This window comes from Somniosus microcephalus, chromosome 30 (genome assembly GCF_052327205.1).
Source record: "Somniosus microcephalus isolate GS21.2 chromosome 30, FLI_Smic_1.0, whole genome shotgun sequence".
NCBI lineage: Eukaryota > Metazoa > Chordata > Chondrichthyes > Squaliformes > Somniosidae > Somniosus > Somniosus microcephalus.
The window spans coordinates 10,187,554-10,206,775 of record NC_141016.1 but is presented as its reverse complement, the minus strand read 5'-3'; the positions used below and the strand labels follow the sequence as shown (position 1 = coordinate 10,206,775).

Below are 19,222 nucleotides of genomic sequence, written 5' to 3'. Positions count from 1 at the left end.
GGAAGAGACGCCCCCGTGAATCGCGAGAGGTTGCTGGCCCATTTGCTGCTGCGCTAGCTTTGCGAAAACGGAATCTCACCCTAAACCGCCCCGTGATTTTCACAAGTTGCTGCGTTTGCACATTAAACTCGCCACAGAAAGTTAAGTCTAGTAAGTAACAGCGTAAGTACCCTTTTAATGACGTGATAATTGTTAATGACTGCCAATCAATCTCTCTGGCCCAGAAAGTGAACAATTATAAGTGCGGATTCTCATTCCTTCAGGTAGTAAATTGTTTTAGGAGACCTTAAAAATGTCAAATTTTAAATTCAATTTTTCCATGGTGAGTCTCAGAGGTAAGAAAATGTGAAAATCGCTTTTAATACATTTACACATTTCTTTAGGTTACATGTTGTGAAATCCATGTCCAGTGCCACCTCATTGGGAGAACCTTTCTCACCAGTGACAGATCGCTTCTACCACCTCACCTGCAGCTGCCATCTTTTCCAGCCTATGGAGGGAGTCATTGGAGAGCCTGGGTGCAAGAGGTCACCTTTGTGCAGTGATTGTCAGTGTTTTCAGCACCTGAATGCTGTCAAACACTGAGAAATCAACTGTCAAAAAAAAATTGTGTGTGGTCCCTTTAAGGCAAATGACGTCATCTGACCAGCTTCCTCTTAATTGGCCAGCAAGGCTGCAAGGCAGGCTTAACAAGGTCAATCAACGTAAAATCACGTCTGTGAGCCGGATGCAACTGGGGGCGGGACTGGAAGCCGGAAACCACCTGACCTGCACCCAACCCGCCTCTATTGATAAAATCGGGGCCATAGAGTCATAACGGCACAGGAATCCATTCAGCCCATCGAGACCGCGCCGGCTCTCTGTAGAGCAATCCAGTCAGTCCCATTCCCCCGCGCTATCACCGTAGCCCTGCAAGTTTATTTCCCTCAAGTGCCTATCCTGTCCCCCCTTGAAAACATTGAGGGGGAAAAATTCAGTATCGCCCCGTTTGGGGCGCCATTATCGGCCGTGCGCAAAGTTTAGCGCTTGGCGCTAATTATCGCCTCTGACAGCAAAATTGGCTTTTATCGCCCCTGGAGGTGATTGGAGCGCTAAATCAGGCGCTTCACACCTGTCTTAAGGCGCAAAGGCCGAGGAGCGAGGCGCTACCTCAGAGCGCTGGTGAAGCAAGGAAAGGCAAATCAAAATAAACCTGCAAAGTGTTGCTCAGTACCCAAAACTCCTTCACACAGCGTTGAATCTCTCCAGAAGTCTCTCTCTCTCTCTCTCAGAATGCATGGTGCAAAAATGTCACCGAAAAAAAAAGGCAGGACGCGGTCGCCTTTAAATAGCACTCCCGCAGTCCCTTTCTGACAGCAAAACGTTCCCCTCAACCTGTCATTGCTAGCGGCAGGCGGTAAGGCAGGGGGCGCCACTCAATATCCGGTCCGGGGTGCTAACGGGGCGTTGCGCACTCGACTGACGTCACGATCTGCCGGCGCAGAAGATCGTGGCGGTAGTGTTTAGCGCTGCCGCAAAATCTCTAGTTAGATCCAGGTCCTCACCACTCGCAGCATAAAAAAGTTTTTCCTCACATCCCCCCTGTATCTCTTGCCCAAAAATTTAAATCTGTGTCCCCTAGTCCTTGTACCATCAACTAGTGGGAACAGCCTTTCCTCGTCTAGCCTATCCAAACCTGTCATAATCTTGTACACCTCTATCAAATCACCCCTCAACCTCCTTTGCTCTAATGAAAGCAAATCCAGCTTCTCCAACCTGTCCTTGTAGCTAAGATCCCCCATCCCCGGAACCATTCTGCTAAATCTCCTCTGCACCCTCTCAAGGGCCTTCACATCCTTCCTAAAGTGTGGTGACCAGAACTGGACGCAATACTCCAGTTGTGGCCGAACCAGCACTTTATAAAGGTTCAGCATAACTTCTCTAATTTTGTACTCAATATCTCTATTTATGAAGCCCAAGATCCCATATGCTTTGTTAACCACTCTCTCAATATGTCCTGCCACCTTCAGGGACCTATGCACATTAACTCCCAGGTCCCACTACCTTTAAAACTGTGCCATTAAGTGTATATTGCCTCTCCCTGTTCCTTCTGCCAAAATGCATCACCTCACACTTCTCTGTATTAAATTCCATCTGCCACTTGTCTGCCCATTCTGCTAGCCTTTCTATGTCCTGCTGCAGCCGATTGGTATCATCCTCACTGTTTGCCACACCCCCAAGTTTGGTGTCATCGGCAAATTTAGAAATTCTGCTCTATATTCCAATATCCAGGTCATTTATATACATCACAAAAAGAGCTGGCACAGGCACAATGGGCCGAATGGCCTTCTCCTGGGCTGTAACTTTCTATGATCTATACTGATTTGCCGATATTAGTCACCACTCGATTAGTTTTTTTTGTTGTCGTTGCTCTGCAACAATTAGACACATGGGGGTAGAAATTCGTCATGGGCGGAAGCGCGAAACAGGCAGTATCGTATCGGTCCCACCCATTAAACGCCCCCGCCCAATCTTCAGTTCTACTGAAGTCAATGGAGCCCAGCCCCAAGACAGCCCCCTTTACAGCTTCGGAGAGCTGAAAAAACAAAGCCGGTCGCAAGAAGTATATAACACTTAAATACAAGAGAGCACAATAAAAATGACAAGTTCTGAAAGGGCTTTCAGCTAAGCCACCCAAGTTCATCTGTCCTTTTTGTCCCTGTCTGTAATCGAGATTGGGAGCAGCTGCAGCAATTCAGCAGCATCAATGACATTCAGTCAAGTGTTACAGTTAGAAAAAGAACACTGAAATGGGATCTCAGCCAGTCAAGATGCCAACCACTCTGAACACTTGGGTCGTACTCTAATCTGAACTCGTGAGTCAACACTTAAAACTAAAGATGGATCTGAAGGAAATTGTTGAGCTTAAGTGAATGCTAAGGAGAGACAACTTCACGGACATAGAAACGTCCCAAACGCTTTTAAAAGGCAAAGGACAGTCAGCGCATTCCGAGGGAAAAGAAAGCTGGGCAGCAAAACTGGGGCGTCAACGGTAATGGTTTTGAGGAAGGCTTTGGAACTCAGGGGGGCGAGGTGGCAAGGTGGAGAGATTCAGGGAGGCAGCTCCGCAGGACAGGGTACAAGCTGACCGAACAAGTGGCTGCCGAGGGTGAAGTGGAGAGTGTGTGCAGGGTCGTAGGGTTAGAGGAGATCAGTGAGGGAGGATGGGACAAGGACATGGGGAGCCAGTGGATAGGGCAGGGGCGGATGAGAGTGTGGGCCTCTGTGTGTGTGAGAACAATGGTCACAGCTAAGTTGCAGTTGGGGGAGGCTGGAGTGTCAGCTGTGGCTCAATGGGTGGCACTCTCACCTTGGAGTCAGAAGGTTGTGGGTTCAAGTCCCACTCCAGAGATTTAAGCACAAAAATCTCGGTTGACACTCCAGTGCAGTGCTGAGGGAGTGCTGCACTGTCGGAGGTGCCGTCTTTCAGATGAGACGTTAAACCGAGGCCCCATCTGCTCCCTCAGGTGGACATAAAAATCCCATGGCACTATTTCGAAGAAGAGCAGGGGATTTGGTGAGACCACATCTGGAGTATTGTGTGCAGTTTTGGTCGCCTTATCTGAGGAAGGATGTTCTTGCCATGGAGGGAGTGCTGCGAAGATTCACCAGGCTGATACCTGGGATGGCAGGAATGACGTATGAGGAGAGATTGGGTCGATTGGGCTTATATTCGCTGGAGTTTAGAAGAATGAGAGGGGATCTCATTGAAACTTATAAAATTCTAACAGGACTAGACAGACTAGATGCAGGAAGGATGTTCCCGATGGCGGGGGAGTCCAGAACCAGGGGTCACAGTCTAAGGATAAGGGGTAAGCCATTTAGGACAGAGATGAGGAGGAATTTCTTCACCCAGAGAGTGGTGAACCTGTGGAATTCTCTACCACAGAAGGCAGCAGAGGCCAATTCATTAAATATATTTAAGAAGGAGTTAGATATATTTATTAAGGCTAAAGGGATCAAGGGATATGGGGAGAAGGCAGGGACAGGGTACTGAATTTAGATGATCAGCCATGATCTCATTGAATGGCGGAGCAGGCTCGAGGGGCCGAATGGCCTACTCCTGCTCTTATCTTCCATGTCTATGTTTCTATTTCTCCCGGGTGTCCTGGTCAATCTTTATCCCTCAATCAACAGCACTAAAAAATCAGGTTATCTGGTTTTTTATCACATTGCTGTTTGTGGAAACTTGCTGTGCGCAAATTGGCTGCCGTGTTTCCTACATTCCTACATTACAGCAGGGACTAAACTTCAAAAGTACTTACTAGGCTGTAAAGCACTTTGGGACATCCTGAGGTCATGAAAGGCGCTATAGAAATGCAAGTCTTTCTTTGGAGAGAGTGAGTGCCAGCTAGGAGAACAAATTAATATAGAATAGCTCCTGAAATAGCATCAAAAACAAAACCAATGTTCTACAAGAGCAGAGAGTACAATGGACGGTAGATCAGATTGTTTTCAGTTATGTAATAAAACTGCAGCAAGGACAAGAATGAATTCATATCAGAAGATGCAACAATGGCAAGAAAAGATGTGGAGATCTCTAGATCTGTCCCTGAAGAAATTTAGATTAAAAAAAAAATTCTGATGAAGGATCGACATCCAGAACTTTGACTTGCCTTTTCTCTTTACAGCTATTGTTTTCAAACTTGCATGTGGAGGATCTGCTGTGACTGCTATAAACATCATGCAAGTATTGATACTTCCTTGGAACGTCCTGTAAGTACTGACACACTCCCGGAACCCCCTGTAAATACTGACACACTCCCGGAGACCCCCTGTAAATACTGACACACTCCCGGGGACCCCCTGCAAATACTGACACACTCCCAGGACCCCCTGTAAATACTGACACACTCCCGGGGACTCCCTGTAAATACTGACACACTCCCGGGACCCCCTGTAAATACTGACACACTCCCGGAGACCCCCTGTAAATACTGACACACTCCTGGGGACCCCCTGTAAATACTGACACACTCCCGGGGATACCCTGTAAATACTGACACACTCCCGGATACCCCCTGTAAATACTGACACACTCCCGGGGACCCCCTGTAAATACTGACACACTCCCGGAGACCCCCTGCAAATACTGACACACTCCTGGGGACCCCCTGTAAATATCGTCACACTCCCAGGGATACCCTGTAAATACTGACACACTCCCGGAAACCCCTGTAAATACTGACACACTCCCAGGGATACCCTGTAAATACTGACACACTCCCAGGGATACCCTGTAAATACTGACACACTCCTGGGGACCCTCTGTAAATACTGACACACTCCCAGGGCCCTCTGTAAATACTGACACACTCCCGGGGACCCTCTGTAAATACTGACACACTCCCAGGACCCCCTGTAAATACTGACACACTCCCGGAGGCCCCCTGTAAATACTGACACACTCCCGGGACCCCCTGTAAATACTGACACACTCCCAGGACCCCCTGTAAATACTGACACACTCCCGGGGACCCCCTGTAAATACTGACACACTCCTGGGACCCTGTGTAAATACTGGCACACTCCCAGGGACCCCCTCCAAATACTGACACACTCCCGGGGACCCCCTGTAAATACTGACACACTCCCGGGACCCCCTGTAAATACTGACACACTCCCGGGAACCCTGTGTAAATACTGACACACTCCCAGGGACCCCCTTCAAATACTGACACACTCCCAGGGACCCCCTTCAAATACTGACACACTCCCTGAGACCCGCTGTAAATACTGACACACTCCCGGGGACCCCCTGTAAATACTGGCACACTTCCAGGCAATGTTCCATTCCCCCTCCCATCTCACTCCCTCTTCTCCCAGGCAATGTTCACTTTAATTTTTTTTTGATTTGCGTGGTTTTATTCCCATGTAAAAGCCAGAGAGACAGCTGCGGGGGGAGCTCTAGAGCGGCCGCGCAGCTTAAAGGGCCAGGGATCCCCTGCAGGTGTTGACGCACTCCCAGGGACTCCGTGTAAATACTGATGCATTCCTGTGGGACCTGCTCTAACTTCAGCTACGCAAAAGAAAGCAGTGTTATCAGAGCAGACCATGTTGCTTATTAGCATAAAGTAACATAAATAGTGTGCTTGTAGGGCAACAAGTCCAGATAAATACGGAAATCTGATGACCTTAGCAGAAGTCTGGGCCCTAGTTTGCTTTACAGATGCGGATGGCCCTCCTCTGTAATTCCAGGAATTTTTTTGTTTTTATTTCCAAAGAATTCGATCAGTTTGTTTCGGGCTGTAAAACGGCCACTTGCTTTGAGCCGGGGGGTGGGTCGGGGGCGGGGTGGGTCGGGGGCGGGGTGGGTGGGGGGGCGGGGAGGCGGGGGCAGGCCAGATAGCATCAAATTGCAGGTCTTCAGCTCGCTTGAGCCCTTTGCTAGGAATTAAATGTGTGTACGTGTGTGTATTGGGGTGGGGGAAGCAGAAGAGAATGGGGTCGGTCTGTGTAGGTTTCAACTGAGTCAAGTTACATTGGATTACATAGTATATATGGCACAGAAACAGGCCATTCACCCAACCAGTCCATGCCGGCGTTTATGCTCCACTCAAGCCTCCTCCCGTCTTTCCTCATCTAAATCTGTCAGCATAACCCTCTATTCCCTTCTCCCTCACGTGCTTGTCCAGCCTCCCCTTAAATGCATCGATACTATTCACTTCGACCACTCCCTGTGGTAGCGAGTTCCACATTCTCACCACTCTCTGGGTAAAGGAGTTTCTTCTGAATTCCCTATTGGATTTCTTGGTGACTATCTTATATTGATGGCCTCTAGATTTGCTCTTCCCCACAAGTGGAAACACTCTCTCTGTATCCACTCTATCAACATTTTTCATAATTTTAAAGACCTCTATTAAGTCACCCCTCAGCCTTCTTTTTTCCCCAAGAGAAAAGAGACCCAGCCTGTTCATCCTTTCCTGATATATATATATACCCTCGCATTTCTGGATCATCCTTGTAAATCTTCTCTGCACCCTCTCCAGTGCCTCGGTGTAATATGGCGACCAGAACTGTACGCAGTACTCCAAGTGTGGTCTAACCAAGGTTCGATACAGGGTTAGCATAACTTCACTACTTTTCAAGTCTATCCCTCTAGAAATAAACCCTAGTGCTTGGTTTGCTTTTTATTAAATGGCGTTGCTAACCTGCGTCGTAACTTTTAGAATAGCTAAAATAGCAAAAGTTAGAATAGAGGCAATTTTATTGCAGTTTGTGTAGAAGGAAGAGGCTTTTTTAATGAAGAAGCTTCATTTTGTTAAGATTTTTGGATACTAAGGGAACCAAGGGATCGGGCGGGATGGTGGAGTTGAGGTGGAAGATCAGCTATGATCTCATTAAATGGCGGAGCAGGCTCGAGGGGCCGAATGGCCGACTCCTGCTCCTGTTTCTTCTGTTCTTATTTCACTGCTCAGATGACACATTTGATTTGGACCGGCTACAAATTTTGCGCAGTCCTAAATTCACAGCGACGGTGTAAAAAAGGGAATCTCAGCATTTCGATAGTGCTGGAAGTGGTATTACATTTTGATTGCTTCTGTAATCTGAAAGGTGGAAACAAGATTCCCAGCCAATAAAAAAACCCTCTGGATTCTGCGCGCGCCAGTAACTTAAAATGGAAAAACGATAAGGACAGGGAGCGAAGAAATGTTGGCGGAAATGATGACCCAGTTTTTCATTAACCCTTTGCCACTTTTAAAATACAGGCTGATTTTGTAAAGCTGACACACAGTCTGCGCTTAACTCAGAGTTGCTTCACTCAAACGATCCGAATCTATCAGCACAATCCTCTATTCCCTTCTCCCTCATATGCTTGAACAGGCTGGGTCTCTTTTCTCTTGAAAAGAGAAGGCTGACGGGTGACCTAATAGATGTCTATAAAATGATGAAAGGTTTTGATAGAGTGGATACAGAAAGAATGGGGTCGATTTTCATTGACCCGTGGAGTCGGGATTGGAGGCCTGCGGGGGGTTAAAGTCCCGAATTCAGGGGTCCCGACACCATCCCGCCCCCAACCCGCCTCCATGTAAGTTTCAAAGGAGGCGGGTACCCGCCCCGCACTGGAACCCGCCTACCTGAGGCGGGAAGGGATTAGTGTCAATTAACTGCCTGTTAACAGGTAGTTAACAGGCAGTTTTTAGCCTAATCCCTATTTTAAAGCTTGAAGTGTGGGATTCCCGACGGCTCCAAACCACGCCAAGTTAGAGGAGTCGGGCCGTCGGGTTGAAGGACTCGGAGGGGTCGAGATGTCGGTGTTCAGGTGAGTGATGGCTGCATGAGTGCAAAGGTAAGTGTGTTTGGTGTGTGTAAAGTGTGTAACTAAGTTAAAATTACCTGTACTTACCTTTACAGCCTTCCTTCCTCGAGGTTTCAGGAGTCCATCATCTAACTGGCACAGAAAGCAGAATGGCTGCGATCTGTCAAAAGTGACAGCCTGCAGCTTTCTGTGCCGGTGAGATTTCTAACTGAGTCTGTGTAGAAGGACTCAGGTTAGAAGTAAGACTGTCAGTGTTTGACAGCTTCAAACAGCTGTGAAACACTGATATTTCATCTGTCAAAACCTCTTGACAGATGAAATTTCAGTCTGTGACGTCACCTGTTGCCGGGTGGCCCTTAATTGGCTTGCTGAGCCCGCTGGGCGGGCTCAACAAGGTCAATCAAGTCAAAATCGCGTGGATTGGCCGCATCTTAACTTCTGAATGAAAATCACCCCCCATGTTTCCACTTGTGGGGGAAGAGCATAACTAGAGGCCATCAATATAAGATAGTCACCAAGAAATCCAATAGGGAATTCAGAAGAAACTTCTTTACCCAGTGACGTAAGAAAACTACTAGGCACTTGGTCTAAGCATTAAACAAAGCTTTAATCAACTGTTTTACAACATGGAGGTCTAGTTGGGTCCTTCACTAGTTCCCGTTAAAGAATGTCCTGAGCCAGCTGGGCCCATGCCCGAGTATTTATACTCTCCCTGGACAGCGCCACCAGCAGGCCGCCCAGTATTATTTCCTAAGTTATTTTCACATGAATGACAAGATTCATGTCACCCAGAGCATGGTGAGAATGTGGAACTCGCTAGCACAGGGAGTGGTTGAAGAGAATAGTATCGATGCATTTAAGGGGAGGCTGGACAAGCATATGAGGGAGAAGGGAACAGAGGGTTATGCTGGTAGATTTTGATCATTTGATTTAGCGTTAAGTTTGCATTTTGCGTTCGAATTATTGTATGATTCATTTTTTTTTATTGCAATCAGTTTATACAGAAACAAGCTGATCTCCCGTGGCACTGTTAGGGTAGACCATTCAGCCCCTCGAGCCTATTCCGCCATTCTGTTAGATCATGGATGATCGGTACCTCAGCTCCATTTACCCGCCTTTGCTCCCAGACCCCTGATACCCTTATGCTGTTCACAGACATTATGGGGCGTGGAGTACGGCTCGAATGTTTCGCCGCTAACCTGGCCTGTCCCTTCGATGCAACTGTTCAGGTGCAGCCACCTAAGGAAGTGGGCCAACTAACCACATCCCGAGGCCAAGTGTGGGCTAACTGTTGTTGCCGGGATGTGTATGTAGCTTAGCACGTACACACACCCACAAACACTCACACAAATGCAGATCTCCTGTGGCACTGCGCGCAGTGAGTCAGACACTATGCTGCCATCTGCACTGTAACACACCATGGGCTAGATTTTCAGTTGCTTGCGCCAGCAGTTAGCGCCTTAAGAGAAGTGATTTCCAGGCGCTATGCGTGTAGCGCCCGGGTGCAGCGCAGTTTGCGCCTCGCCCCACATTAAGTTGGCCGTTAGCGCCGGCGCAAAGTTTAGCGCCCGCCCGGATGCGCGCGCAGAAAATGACGTCACATCCTCGTGCAACGCCCTTTGGCCGCCCCGATTCCAAACTTCAGTCGCACCGCCCCATTGTGCGGCTGGCGGCCGGAGCGTTTGAAAAAAGGAACGCAACACAACCAGCGCAGGCCCCGGGGGGCGCAAATTAAAGGGGACGTGCCCTCCAGTATAAAGGCCAGCCATTTTTCAGCAAACACTCTAGTGCAACGCATTTCTGGACACACAACAAGGAGGATAGCTAACTGGTTTCAAGCAGCAACAGCTCAGGTATTTTTGGACTCAGGCCAGAGCGCTGCAAGTGGCCTTTTGGAAATTTGAGTGTTTGCCAGGATTTGATGGGGGTTGCATGGGGTGCCAACGCGGAGCTGCAGCGCCATGTCCGTAGGGCTCGCAGACGCATTGTGAGAGGGGCAGCCCTGGCTAGAGGCAGAGGGGGCTACAGGCGTCGGCCACGTAGGCCTTACCCAGTCAGGCTATACCGCCAGCAGCGCTCCTACCTAAACATGAGTGCCGCGCGATGTGTTAGAAGGCTCCGATTCCGAAAGGAGGCGATTGCAGAGATCTGCCACCTGCTTCGCAGAGATCTGCGGCCAAAGCTCAGGTGCAGGACGTCTCTGTCGGTGGAAGTGAAGGTGACGGTGGCATTGAACTTCTATGCCACCGGCTCCTTCCAATCCGCTGCTGGGGACATAGCAAACACCTCCCAGTACGGCGCGCATCGCTGCATCCGCCAGGTGACCGAAGCACTGTTCAGAAGGAGAAGCCAATTCATCTCCTTCCCCATGGCCCTGGAGAGCCAGCATCAGCGCGCATTGGGATTTGCCAGACTCGGGGACTTCCCCTTGGTGCAGGGCGCCATTGACTGTACGCATGTGGCTTTGCGGGCCCCTCTGGAGCATGGCGAGCAGTATCGCAACAGGAAGGGCTACCATTCTCTGAATGTGCAGCTGGTGTGTGACCACAAGCAGCGCATCATGGCTGTCAATGCCAGCTTCCCAGGCAGCAGCCACGATGCCTTTATCCTGCGGCAGAGTACTGTGCATGACATGTTCGAGGCACAGCCTCCCCCAAGAGGATGGCTACTCGGGGACAAAGGCTATCCTTTGTGTACCTGGCTCATGACCCCGCTCCGCGCGCCCAGGACCGCTGCTGAAGAGGCCTACAACGAGAGCCATCAAACCACCCGCAACATCATCGAGCAAACTATTGGGGTCCTCAAGCAGCGGTTCCGCTGCCTTGGTCACTCCGGAGGAGCTCTGCAGTATTCGCCGGACCGGGTCTCCCAATTTGTGGTAGTTTGCTGCATGCTACACAACCTGGCTATCCGCAGGACTCAGGCACTGCCACCTGACGTTGGAGCAGCACCTCAGGAGGAGGAGCAGGAGGAGCAGGAGGAGGAGCAGGAGTACGTTCCCAGGAGGGAGCGACCAGGGCCAAGGGCCGCACGACGCCAACTTATTACATGGTACTTCTAAGCCCCCTGTCAGGGAATGCCTTGGGGCCATGAGGGAAGATGAATGGAGCCACTCCGCAAGCCCTCAGCCGGCGAAGCCAACAAACACTAAGAAGAACAACCATGGAGACTGCATGAATAAAGATAAATTTTTATTACACAAAAATGAAAACCCCTTCCCACATGAATCCCCAAAAAACAATCAACGGGCCCAACAAAAAGCCCAACAAACGACTCACTCCCACAAACTGGGGAGGAGTCACTCCACATTTGTACAACCCGGGCCTCAATCTCGGCCTAACGCAAAAAAAAAGCCCACGAACCAAACAACCATGGGCAAAAGAAAGATGGCCACCGCCATATAAAACGAAAGCTGGCCACACCCTCTACTGAGTGGCCCGCGAGGGCGAGACCTTGCCCAGCCTTTTGCCTCCCCTGCCCGGCCTGCTGCTCCTTCGCAAGCTCTGCCCAGTGGCTGCTGCGAGGCTGGGGGAAGGCGCCTGAGGCTCAGATGTCCTTCCGCCAGATGCCGCTGGGGGGCGGCCTACACGGCCTTTGGGCCTCGAGGGGCCGTCTGCTGAGTGGCGCACCTGAGCCTGGCCAACATCAGCTCCAGCCGCTTGCCCTTGACGCCCCAGTGGGGGAATGGCGGCGACGGATGGCGCAATGTGGGCCAGCTGGCGTCTGGGATGGGCTGGCTGGTGCTGTGGCGCGCTGGCACTCAGCCGGGCCCGCACTGCAGGATCCGCAACAATCAGCCGAGGGGTGGCTCGCTGGGATGCTCCAGCGCGGCGGCTGCCCTGGCGATGCCTGCCTGAGACAGCGCGTGTGGCAGCAGTGAGTGCCCCTGTTGTCCTGGTGTGCGCCCGCATCACACCCGCCAGGGTCTTGACGGCATCAGTCAGCATGCGGCCACTCGCGGCAGTTGCTGCCCCGAACTCGCGCAAACTGGTCGCCAGCGACTCAATGGTCTCAGGCATGCGCCCCACCACGCTCATGAGCTCCGTGTGGCGCCGGTCCGAATCCTCGGCCATCTTATCCAGCTTCCGCACCTCCTCCGAGGTGAAGGTGTCCGGACTGGAGTCGCGACTCTCCCGCTGGGGAGGAGGGGGCCGAACTAGGGGAACCTTGCCACGTTGGTGGCGGCGAGTGTGCCGATCAGCAGCACTCCCCTCTGATCCTTCCCCCCTTTGGGGGGAAGGCCACGGGCCACGCGCACGGCTCCTGGGTGGCTGGACGCCACTGGTCCCAGAAGCTGCATTCCCCTGCGACAGTTCCTCCAGGCACTCGTCCAGTGAGGACGTGTCAAGCCTTTCGTCCTCTCCGGCGGGACCTGAGTGTTCCCCCGATGGTCCGGCTTGCTCCTCCTCCTCCTCCTCCTCCTCCTCCTCCTGCTCGAAGGGGCTGTCACTGGCAGCTTCAGGGTCCTGGTCGTCACCAGCTGAAAGCAGGAATGCACAAGAGTAGCTTCAGAGTGAGGAGACGGCGTCAGCGAGGGAGTTAGGACTGGTGGCATTCAGCGCATTGGTGGGACAGTGGCAAAGGAGGTAGCTCGGATGCGCAAGTGCGACGCGAGAGGGCCAAAAGGCGAGGTCCTTACCATTGCCGGGCAGTGGAGGGTCGGCTACTCCGCACGCTGTGCGCACGATCAGACGGGCTCCCATGAGCACACACACGCGCTCCTCCAGCCGAGTGAGCTTCTGCAGCTTTGCGCGGCCTCCCCTGGCCCTGGCACGGGCCTGGCGATTATACGCAACTTTAGCCTGCAAGAGAAAGGACGGGCTGTAAGTGCGCAGTGTAGCCCTGATGTAGTGTGCACTGCCTCCCATGGTGGAATAGCTTGGCCAGAGTGTAGCCCTGATGTAGTGTGCACTGCCTCCCATGGTGGAATAGCTTGGCCAGAGTGTAGCCCTGATGTAGTGTGCACTGCCTCCCATGGTGGAATAGCTTGGCAAGAATGTAGCCCTGATGTCGTGTGCACTGCCTCCCATGGTGGAATAGCTGGGCCAGAGTGTAGAGTGCAGAATGGCCAATTGATGCTCATGACTGTCCCAATGCTGCTGGCTGAGGGCTGGCCATTAGGACTTTCAGCTCCCTTTGCCCATCATGTCAGGTGTACATGCAAGAATGAGGAGGAGACTGGAAAGGGTACTCACCCTGACAATCCTGGTCAGGTCGTTGTATTTTTTACGACATCGTTTGTGGGTCCTGGGGGCATCACCGGTGAATGTCACCCTCTGGGCGATCTGCTTCCAGGCTCTGGTGTAGTCGTGGTGGTTCGGATTCCTCCCACTCTCTGGGAACAAGATCCTGCGCCTCTGCTCCAGAGCTGTGACCATTATGTCCAGATCACCCTCTGAGAAGCGCAGGGCACGCTCACGGGCCTTCTCTGGCGTTGCCATGACTCCCTGGGGCTGAGCAGCAGTGTTGAGGCCTCTTTGCAAGGCTGCAGTGTGCAGGGCGTGGCAGCAGACCAATTCGTCCCTTCCCCCTTTAAGAGCTGGTCGGCGCCACGGGGTCTGCTGTCAGTCAAAAAATGACCGCACCCGCGCTGCGCCCCGCCTGGGCGCTATCCCTCTGGACCGCCGGCTTAGCGCCTAAAGATAGTAGTGGAACGCCTCTTTTAGCGCTCCAACAACCTCTTAGGGCGAAGCCACTGAATTTCCGGCAACGGGGTGCTACTTTGGGGCGGGCGCTAACTTCGGGCGGGCGCTAAGGTTAGCGCCCCAAAACTGGCTATACTGAAATTCTAGGCCCATATATTATCAGAACCACTGCTCTATGGTAATTGAATAGGTAAAATGATATATTTTCATTAAAGTATCACGGGAGCATTTTTGGGTTCCAATTATGTCCATCTTTTCATGGAAATTGTATGTTGGCTTAAAGAAAGACTTGCATTTCTATAGCGCCTTTCACGACCACCGGACATCCCAAAGCGCTTCACAGCCAATGAAGTACTTTTGAAGTGTAGTCACTGTTGTAATGTGGGAAAGGCTGCAGCCAAAAATGCGCACAGCAAGCTCCCACAAACAGCAATGTGATAATGACCAGATCATCTGTTTCAGTGATGTTGGTTGAGGGATAAATATTGGCCCAGGACACCGGGGAGAACTCCCCTGCTCTTCTTCGAAATAGTGCCAGGGGATCTTTTACGTCCACCTGAGAGAGCAGACGGGGCCTCGGTTTAATGTCTTATCTGAAAGACGGCACCTCCGACAGTGCGGCACTCCCTCAGCACTGCACTGGGAGTGTCAGCCTAGATTTTTGTGCTCAAATCTCTGGAGTGGGACTTGACTCAGAGGTGAGAGTGCTACCCGCTGAGCCACAGCTGACTACAAAGTGATGTAGTGAGTTTTATGCTTTACAAGAGGAAGGTTGCAGGGAAGATGCTACAGCGTGCAGGTAGCTGGAGCCACAGAAGTTCTGACAATTGGGAGCAGTGTTGATGTAGTTTTAGTTGTGTTGGGAGGCTGGTCGAGAGGTATAGTTAAGCAGCATCTGTCCTAATATCTCCTTATGTGGCTCGGAGTCAAATTTTGTCTGATAGCGCCCCTGTGAAGTGCCTTGGGACGTTTTATTATGTTAAAGACACTACATAAATGCAAGTTGTTGTTGAGGGGTTGGTGGGATTCGGAGCAGTGGGAAGGGGAATCCTCGGTGTTGGAGTGATGGTGGGGCTTTTGGATTGGAAGTGGAGGGGGGAGGGTGTTAAGGAGTGGCAGAAGTGGGTGGGTGGTCTTGGGGTATGGGAGCACAGGGATGATGGAGGCTATGGGCTGGATTTTCATTAAGGCGGCGGGTAGGAGGCGGGACTACAACTTTCAGGGTTGTAGTCCCACCTCCATCGAGTTGTAGCCAACCCACGTGATTTTCGCTTGATTGACCTTGTTGAGCCCGCCCAGCAGGCTCAGCAGGCCAATTAAGGGCCACCCGGCAACAGGTGACGTCACAGATTGACATTTCATCTGTCAAGACCTTTTGACAGATGAAATATCAGCGTTTCACAGCTGTTTGAAGCTGTCAAACACTGACAATCTGTACTCCAAGTTAATTCCTTCCTCTCAGGGTGATTTAGAGATCTCTCTGGAACAGAAAGCAGAATGCTGCATGTTCTGGACCAATGAACATTTTATGTGTGCAGATAGCACCCTCTGGTGGTGGTTATTGTGTTAACAGTTTGTATGCTGGAAAGGTCATCTGATCTTTCTTCCTGTGTGAGGTCATTTGACCTTTGTTCCTTTCTTCCTGTGAGAGGTCATTTGACCTTCCTACCTTTCCTCCTGTTGACCCCAGGAAGCAGTTTTGCTAGGAAGAACCTGACTTGAGTAATGGAGAATCTGCCATGAGAGGTTCCATTTACAATCCAATGTAATCTGATTTCATATGTTAGGCCAAGCGCAATATCTGTGAGTATCTTTGTTCCTTAGCATAATAGCAACGTTGTCAGAGTAATATTTTGATAATACTATGTTTGTAAAAGGTTAATATTTGATAGTTATAGAAGTTAGTCCAAATGTTAGTTAGTTATACAATTAGTCTATTCTACTGTTGTAAATATGTTTATATCTTATGTAATATCGAATGTATAGTACTCAGTTTATGTACAAAACATACTTTGTCTTTGTTTACAGTTTCACAAATTTGTTCAAGTAAAGCTTCAAAACAGCAAACGGCTTCAGAAGAATTATTTTGAATAGCGTGTTTAACTTGCTGGATAACTAGATAGGAGCATGTCTAGCACGGCCAGTACAGTGAAAAGATATCAGTGAAAAGATATCAGAGAAAAGATAGCAATACGGCTAGCTGTGAAGAGCGGAGCAGGAGGAACCCAGAGTAAGCCTTAACCTCGTAGAGCACATCTACCTCACATCAACATGTCAGAAGATAATAATGAAAATGCTTTGCAGCAAGTAGAAGACCTTAAACAGGCAGACGAAACTGTAGAACGTGACAATCGGTCTATAAGCTCCGGTTACTACAGATCGCAAGTTGGTTCACGGTGATCGGGTGGTTCTAGAGTAAGCATAGCCATCGCCAAAGCACGGGCTAAGCTAGTAGCAGCTCAAGCCAGAGCTGCGCATACGGACAGTGAAATAGAAATAAAAGTAAGACAGGCCCGTCTCCAAGCTGAACCCCAAGCAGAACAGGCCCGGCTCCAAGCAGAACAGGCCTGACTCCAAGCTGAATTCCAAGCGGAACAGGCCCATCACCAAGTGGAATGCCAGGCTGAACAGGCCCGACTCCAAGCCACATTAGAGGCTCTGCAGCAACAAAAAGAGATAGATGCTGCATTAGCCGAGACACAAGTATTCGAGGCAATTTTAGAGGGAGCTGATCCCGAGTCAGCTTACAAACCTTTAATTCCCGTTTCGTGGCAGAGTCCACGACAGCGCACCATAGATTACGTGAGCGGCCATGCCGACATACAGTTTACAGGAGAAAGGGATGGAGGCCCGCACATTTCTACAGACGCAAACACTTCGTATAACATGCCACAAGTTGCCAACCAAGGTCAAAGCAGACGGCGTGCCTCAAGCCGCAGAGTCTCCCCCAGCAGAACGGAAGACACGGTGCAAAGGAATAGGACGCCGAATAGAGAAAGTCAGAGGCAAATCCCCTCTCGGTTCCTTGAGACCCCCAACAGAGCCCCCAGCCAAGGCAACCCTGGCACAGGTCCCAGCACCTACGACCTCGCCAAATACCTTGCATGCACCCAGCTGGTGACTTCGGGGTTAATCAAGTTTGATGACAGGCCGGAGAATTATCGGGCTTGGAAGTCCTGCTTCCACGATGCCATATCGGGCTTAGACCTATCGGCAGGAGAAGAGCTCGGCCTCCTTATCAAATGGCTCGGCCCAGAGTCCGCCGGACAGGCCTGCAGGATAAAAGCGGCCAATGTGGGGCAGCTGCCAGAGGGGTTGAAGAAGGCTTGGGTGAGGCTGGGAGAAAGCTACGGCTCGCCCGAAGCCATTGAAAGGGCTCTCTTTGACAGGTTGGAGAACTTTCCGAGGTTGACGAGTAAGGAACCCCAGAAGCTCCGCGACCTTGGAGATCTGCTGTCGGAACTCGAAGCCGCAAAGCAGGATGGCTACCTACCCGGTCTATCGTACTTAGACACTTCCAGAGGGGTAAGTCCCATCATTGAGAAGCTTCCATTTAACCTGCAGGAGAAGTGGATAACGTTTGGATCAAAGTTCAAGCTAAAGCACAACGTGGCGTTCCCACCATTCTCTGCGTTCGTTAAATTCATCCGTAAAGAAGCCAAAGCCAGGAACGACCCTAGCTTCAACTTCTTCTCCTCCCACCCAGCACTTGCCAGAAGAGACAAGTTCGACAGACATGGAAAGACACCAATATCTGTCCACAGAATGCAAGTGTCCTCAACTGAGCACACAAAGATTCAGAAGAAACCTGAGGATATGAGCAAACAATGCCCTATCCACAACAAGCCCCATCCTTTAAAGAAGTACAGAGGCTTCAGGGAGATGTCCCTGGAAGATCGGAAACAATATCTTAAAGAGAACTCTATGTTTCAGGTGCTGCTCGTCCACGAGCCATCTCGCCAAGAACTGCAAGGTGGATGCAAAATGCACTGAATGTGAAAGTGATCGGCACGTTTCAGCACTACACCCAGGCCCAGCTCCTTGGAAGTCAGAGACGCCTCCTCCAGCATCAGAGCATGGCGGGGAGAGAGAGGGAGCTGCTGGTCCAGAGATTACATCCAGGTGCACCGAGGTGTGTGGAGAAGGAGTGAGCGCAAGAGCATGCTCCAAGATATGCCTCGTTAATGTGTACCCTGTAGGACGTCGCACACTAGAGAACAAGCCATCTCAGGTGAGCACACTCAAGACTTCCATCTTGGAGAATGGTCGTCCAAGCTACCTTACCCCATGCAGTAGACAGATCCGCATGGTGTTTGACTCCAGTGCACCATTTCAGGGAGTCTCTCTCAACGACGTACTCCTCACAGGGCCCGATCTTAACAACAGCCTCTTGGGGGTACTCATGAGATTCAGGAAAGAGCCCGTCGCCATCACTGCCGATATCCAGCACATGTTTCATTGCTTCGTGGTGAGAGAAGACCACAGAGACTTCCTCCGCTTCCTGTGGTATCGGGACAATGACCCTAATAGAGACATTGTGGACTACAGAATGCGTGTCCATGTCTTTGGGAATAGCCCATCCCCTGCTGTCGCCATATACGGACTAAGGAGGGCTGCCAAGGAAGAAGACGACGACTTTGGCAGTGATGTGAGAGGGTTCGTCGAACGAGAGTTCTATGTCGACGACGCACTGAAGTCATTCCCGACCGAAGCAGAGGCCATCAGTACCCTCGGACGAGCCCAGGAACTATTTGCACTATCCAACCTCAGGCTGCATAAGATAGCTCTAACAGACCAGCAGTGATGGAGGCATTCCCCCCTGAAGATCGTGCTAAGGACGTCAAGGACCTAGACCTCTTCACTGATGACCTCCCCCTACAGCGTAGCCTAGGGGTGTCATGGAACATAGCAACAGACACGTTCACATTCCAAGTCCTAGACGCCAAGAAACCCTTCACACGTAGAGGAGTGCTCTCTACAGTCAACAGCCGATACGACCCTCTCGGCTTCTTAGCCCCTGTCACCATACAAGGCAGGCTGCTCCTCAGGGAACTCTCCACACGCGCTGAAGAGTGGGATTCACCTCTCCCTGAAGAGATGGAAGCAGAGTGGGACAGATGGAGAGACTCACTCCAAGACTTACAGGAGATCCGAATACCTCGCTGCTATTCGTCTTTCTCTCCCTTAAATGCCCAATTCAAAGAGCTTTGTGTCTTTGCAGACGCATCCGCTAAGGCCATTGCAAGTGTGGCTTATCTGAAGGTCACCACTCAAGAAG

The 19,222-nt window shown here is 50.8% G+C and overlaps 2 protein-coding genes across 3 annotated transcripts in view; both read right to left on the bottom strand.

Annotated features, from left to right (window-relative positions):
• The window catches only part of LOC147097912 (netrin receptor UNC5D-like), a 743,147-nt gene that overhangs the window by 514,231 nt on the left and 209,694 nt on the right, over positions 1-19,222 (bottom strand). The window lies entirely within an intron of this gene.
• Positions 11,473-16,784, bottom strand: LOC147097914 (uncharacterized). Its single transcript, XM_085970979.1, has 2 exons — positions 12,939-16,784; positions 11,473-12,779 (listed from the first exon to the last, which is right to left on the bottom strand). Exons 1-2 carry the CDS (start codon positions 13,327-13,329, stop codon positions 11,725-11,727), a joined length of 1,446 nt encoding a protein of 481 aa, XP_085827105.1. The 5' UTR covers positions 13,330-16,784; the 3' UTR covers positions 11,473-11,724.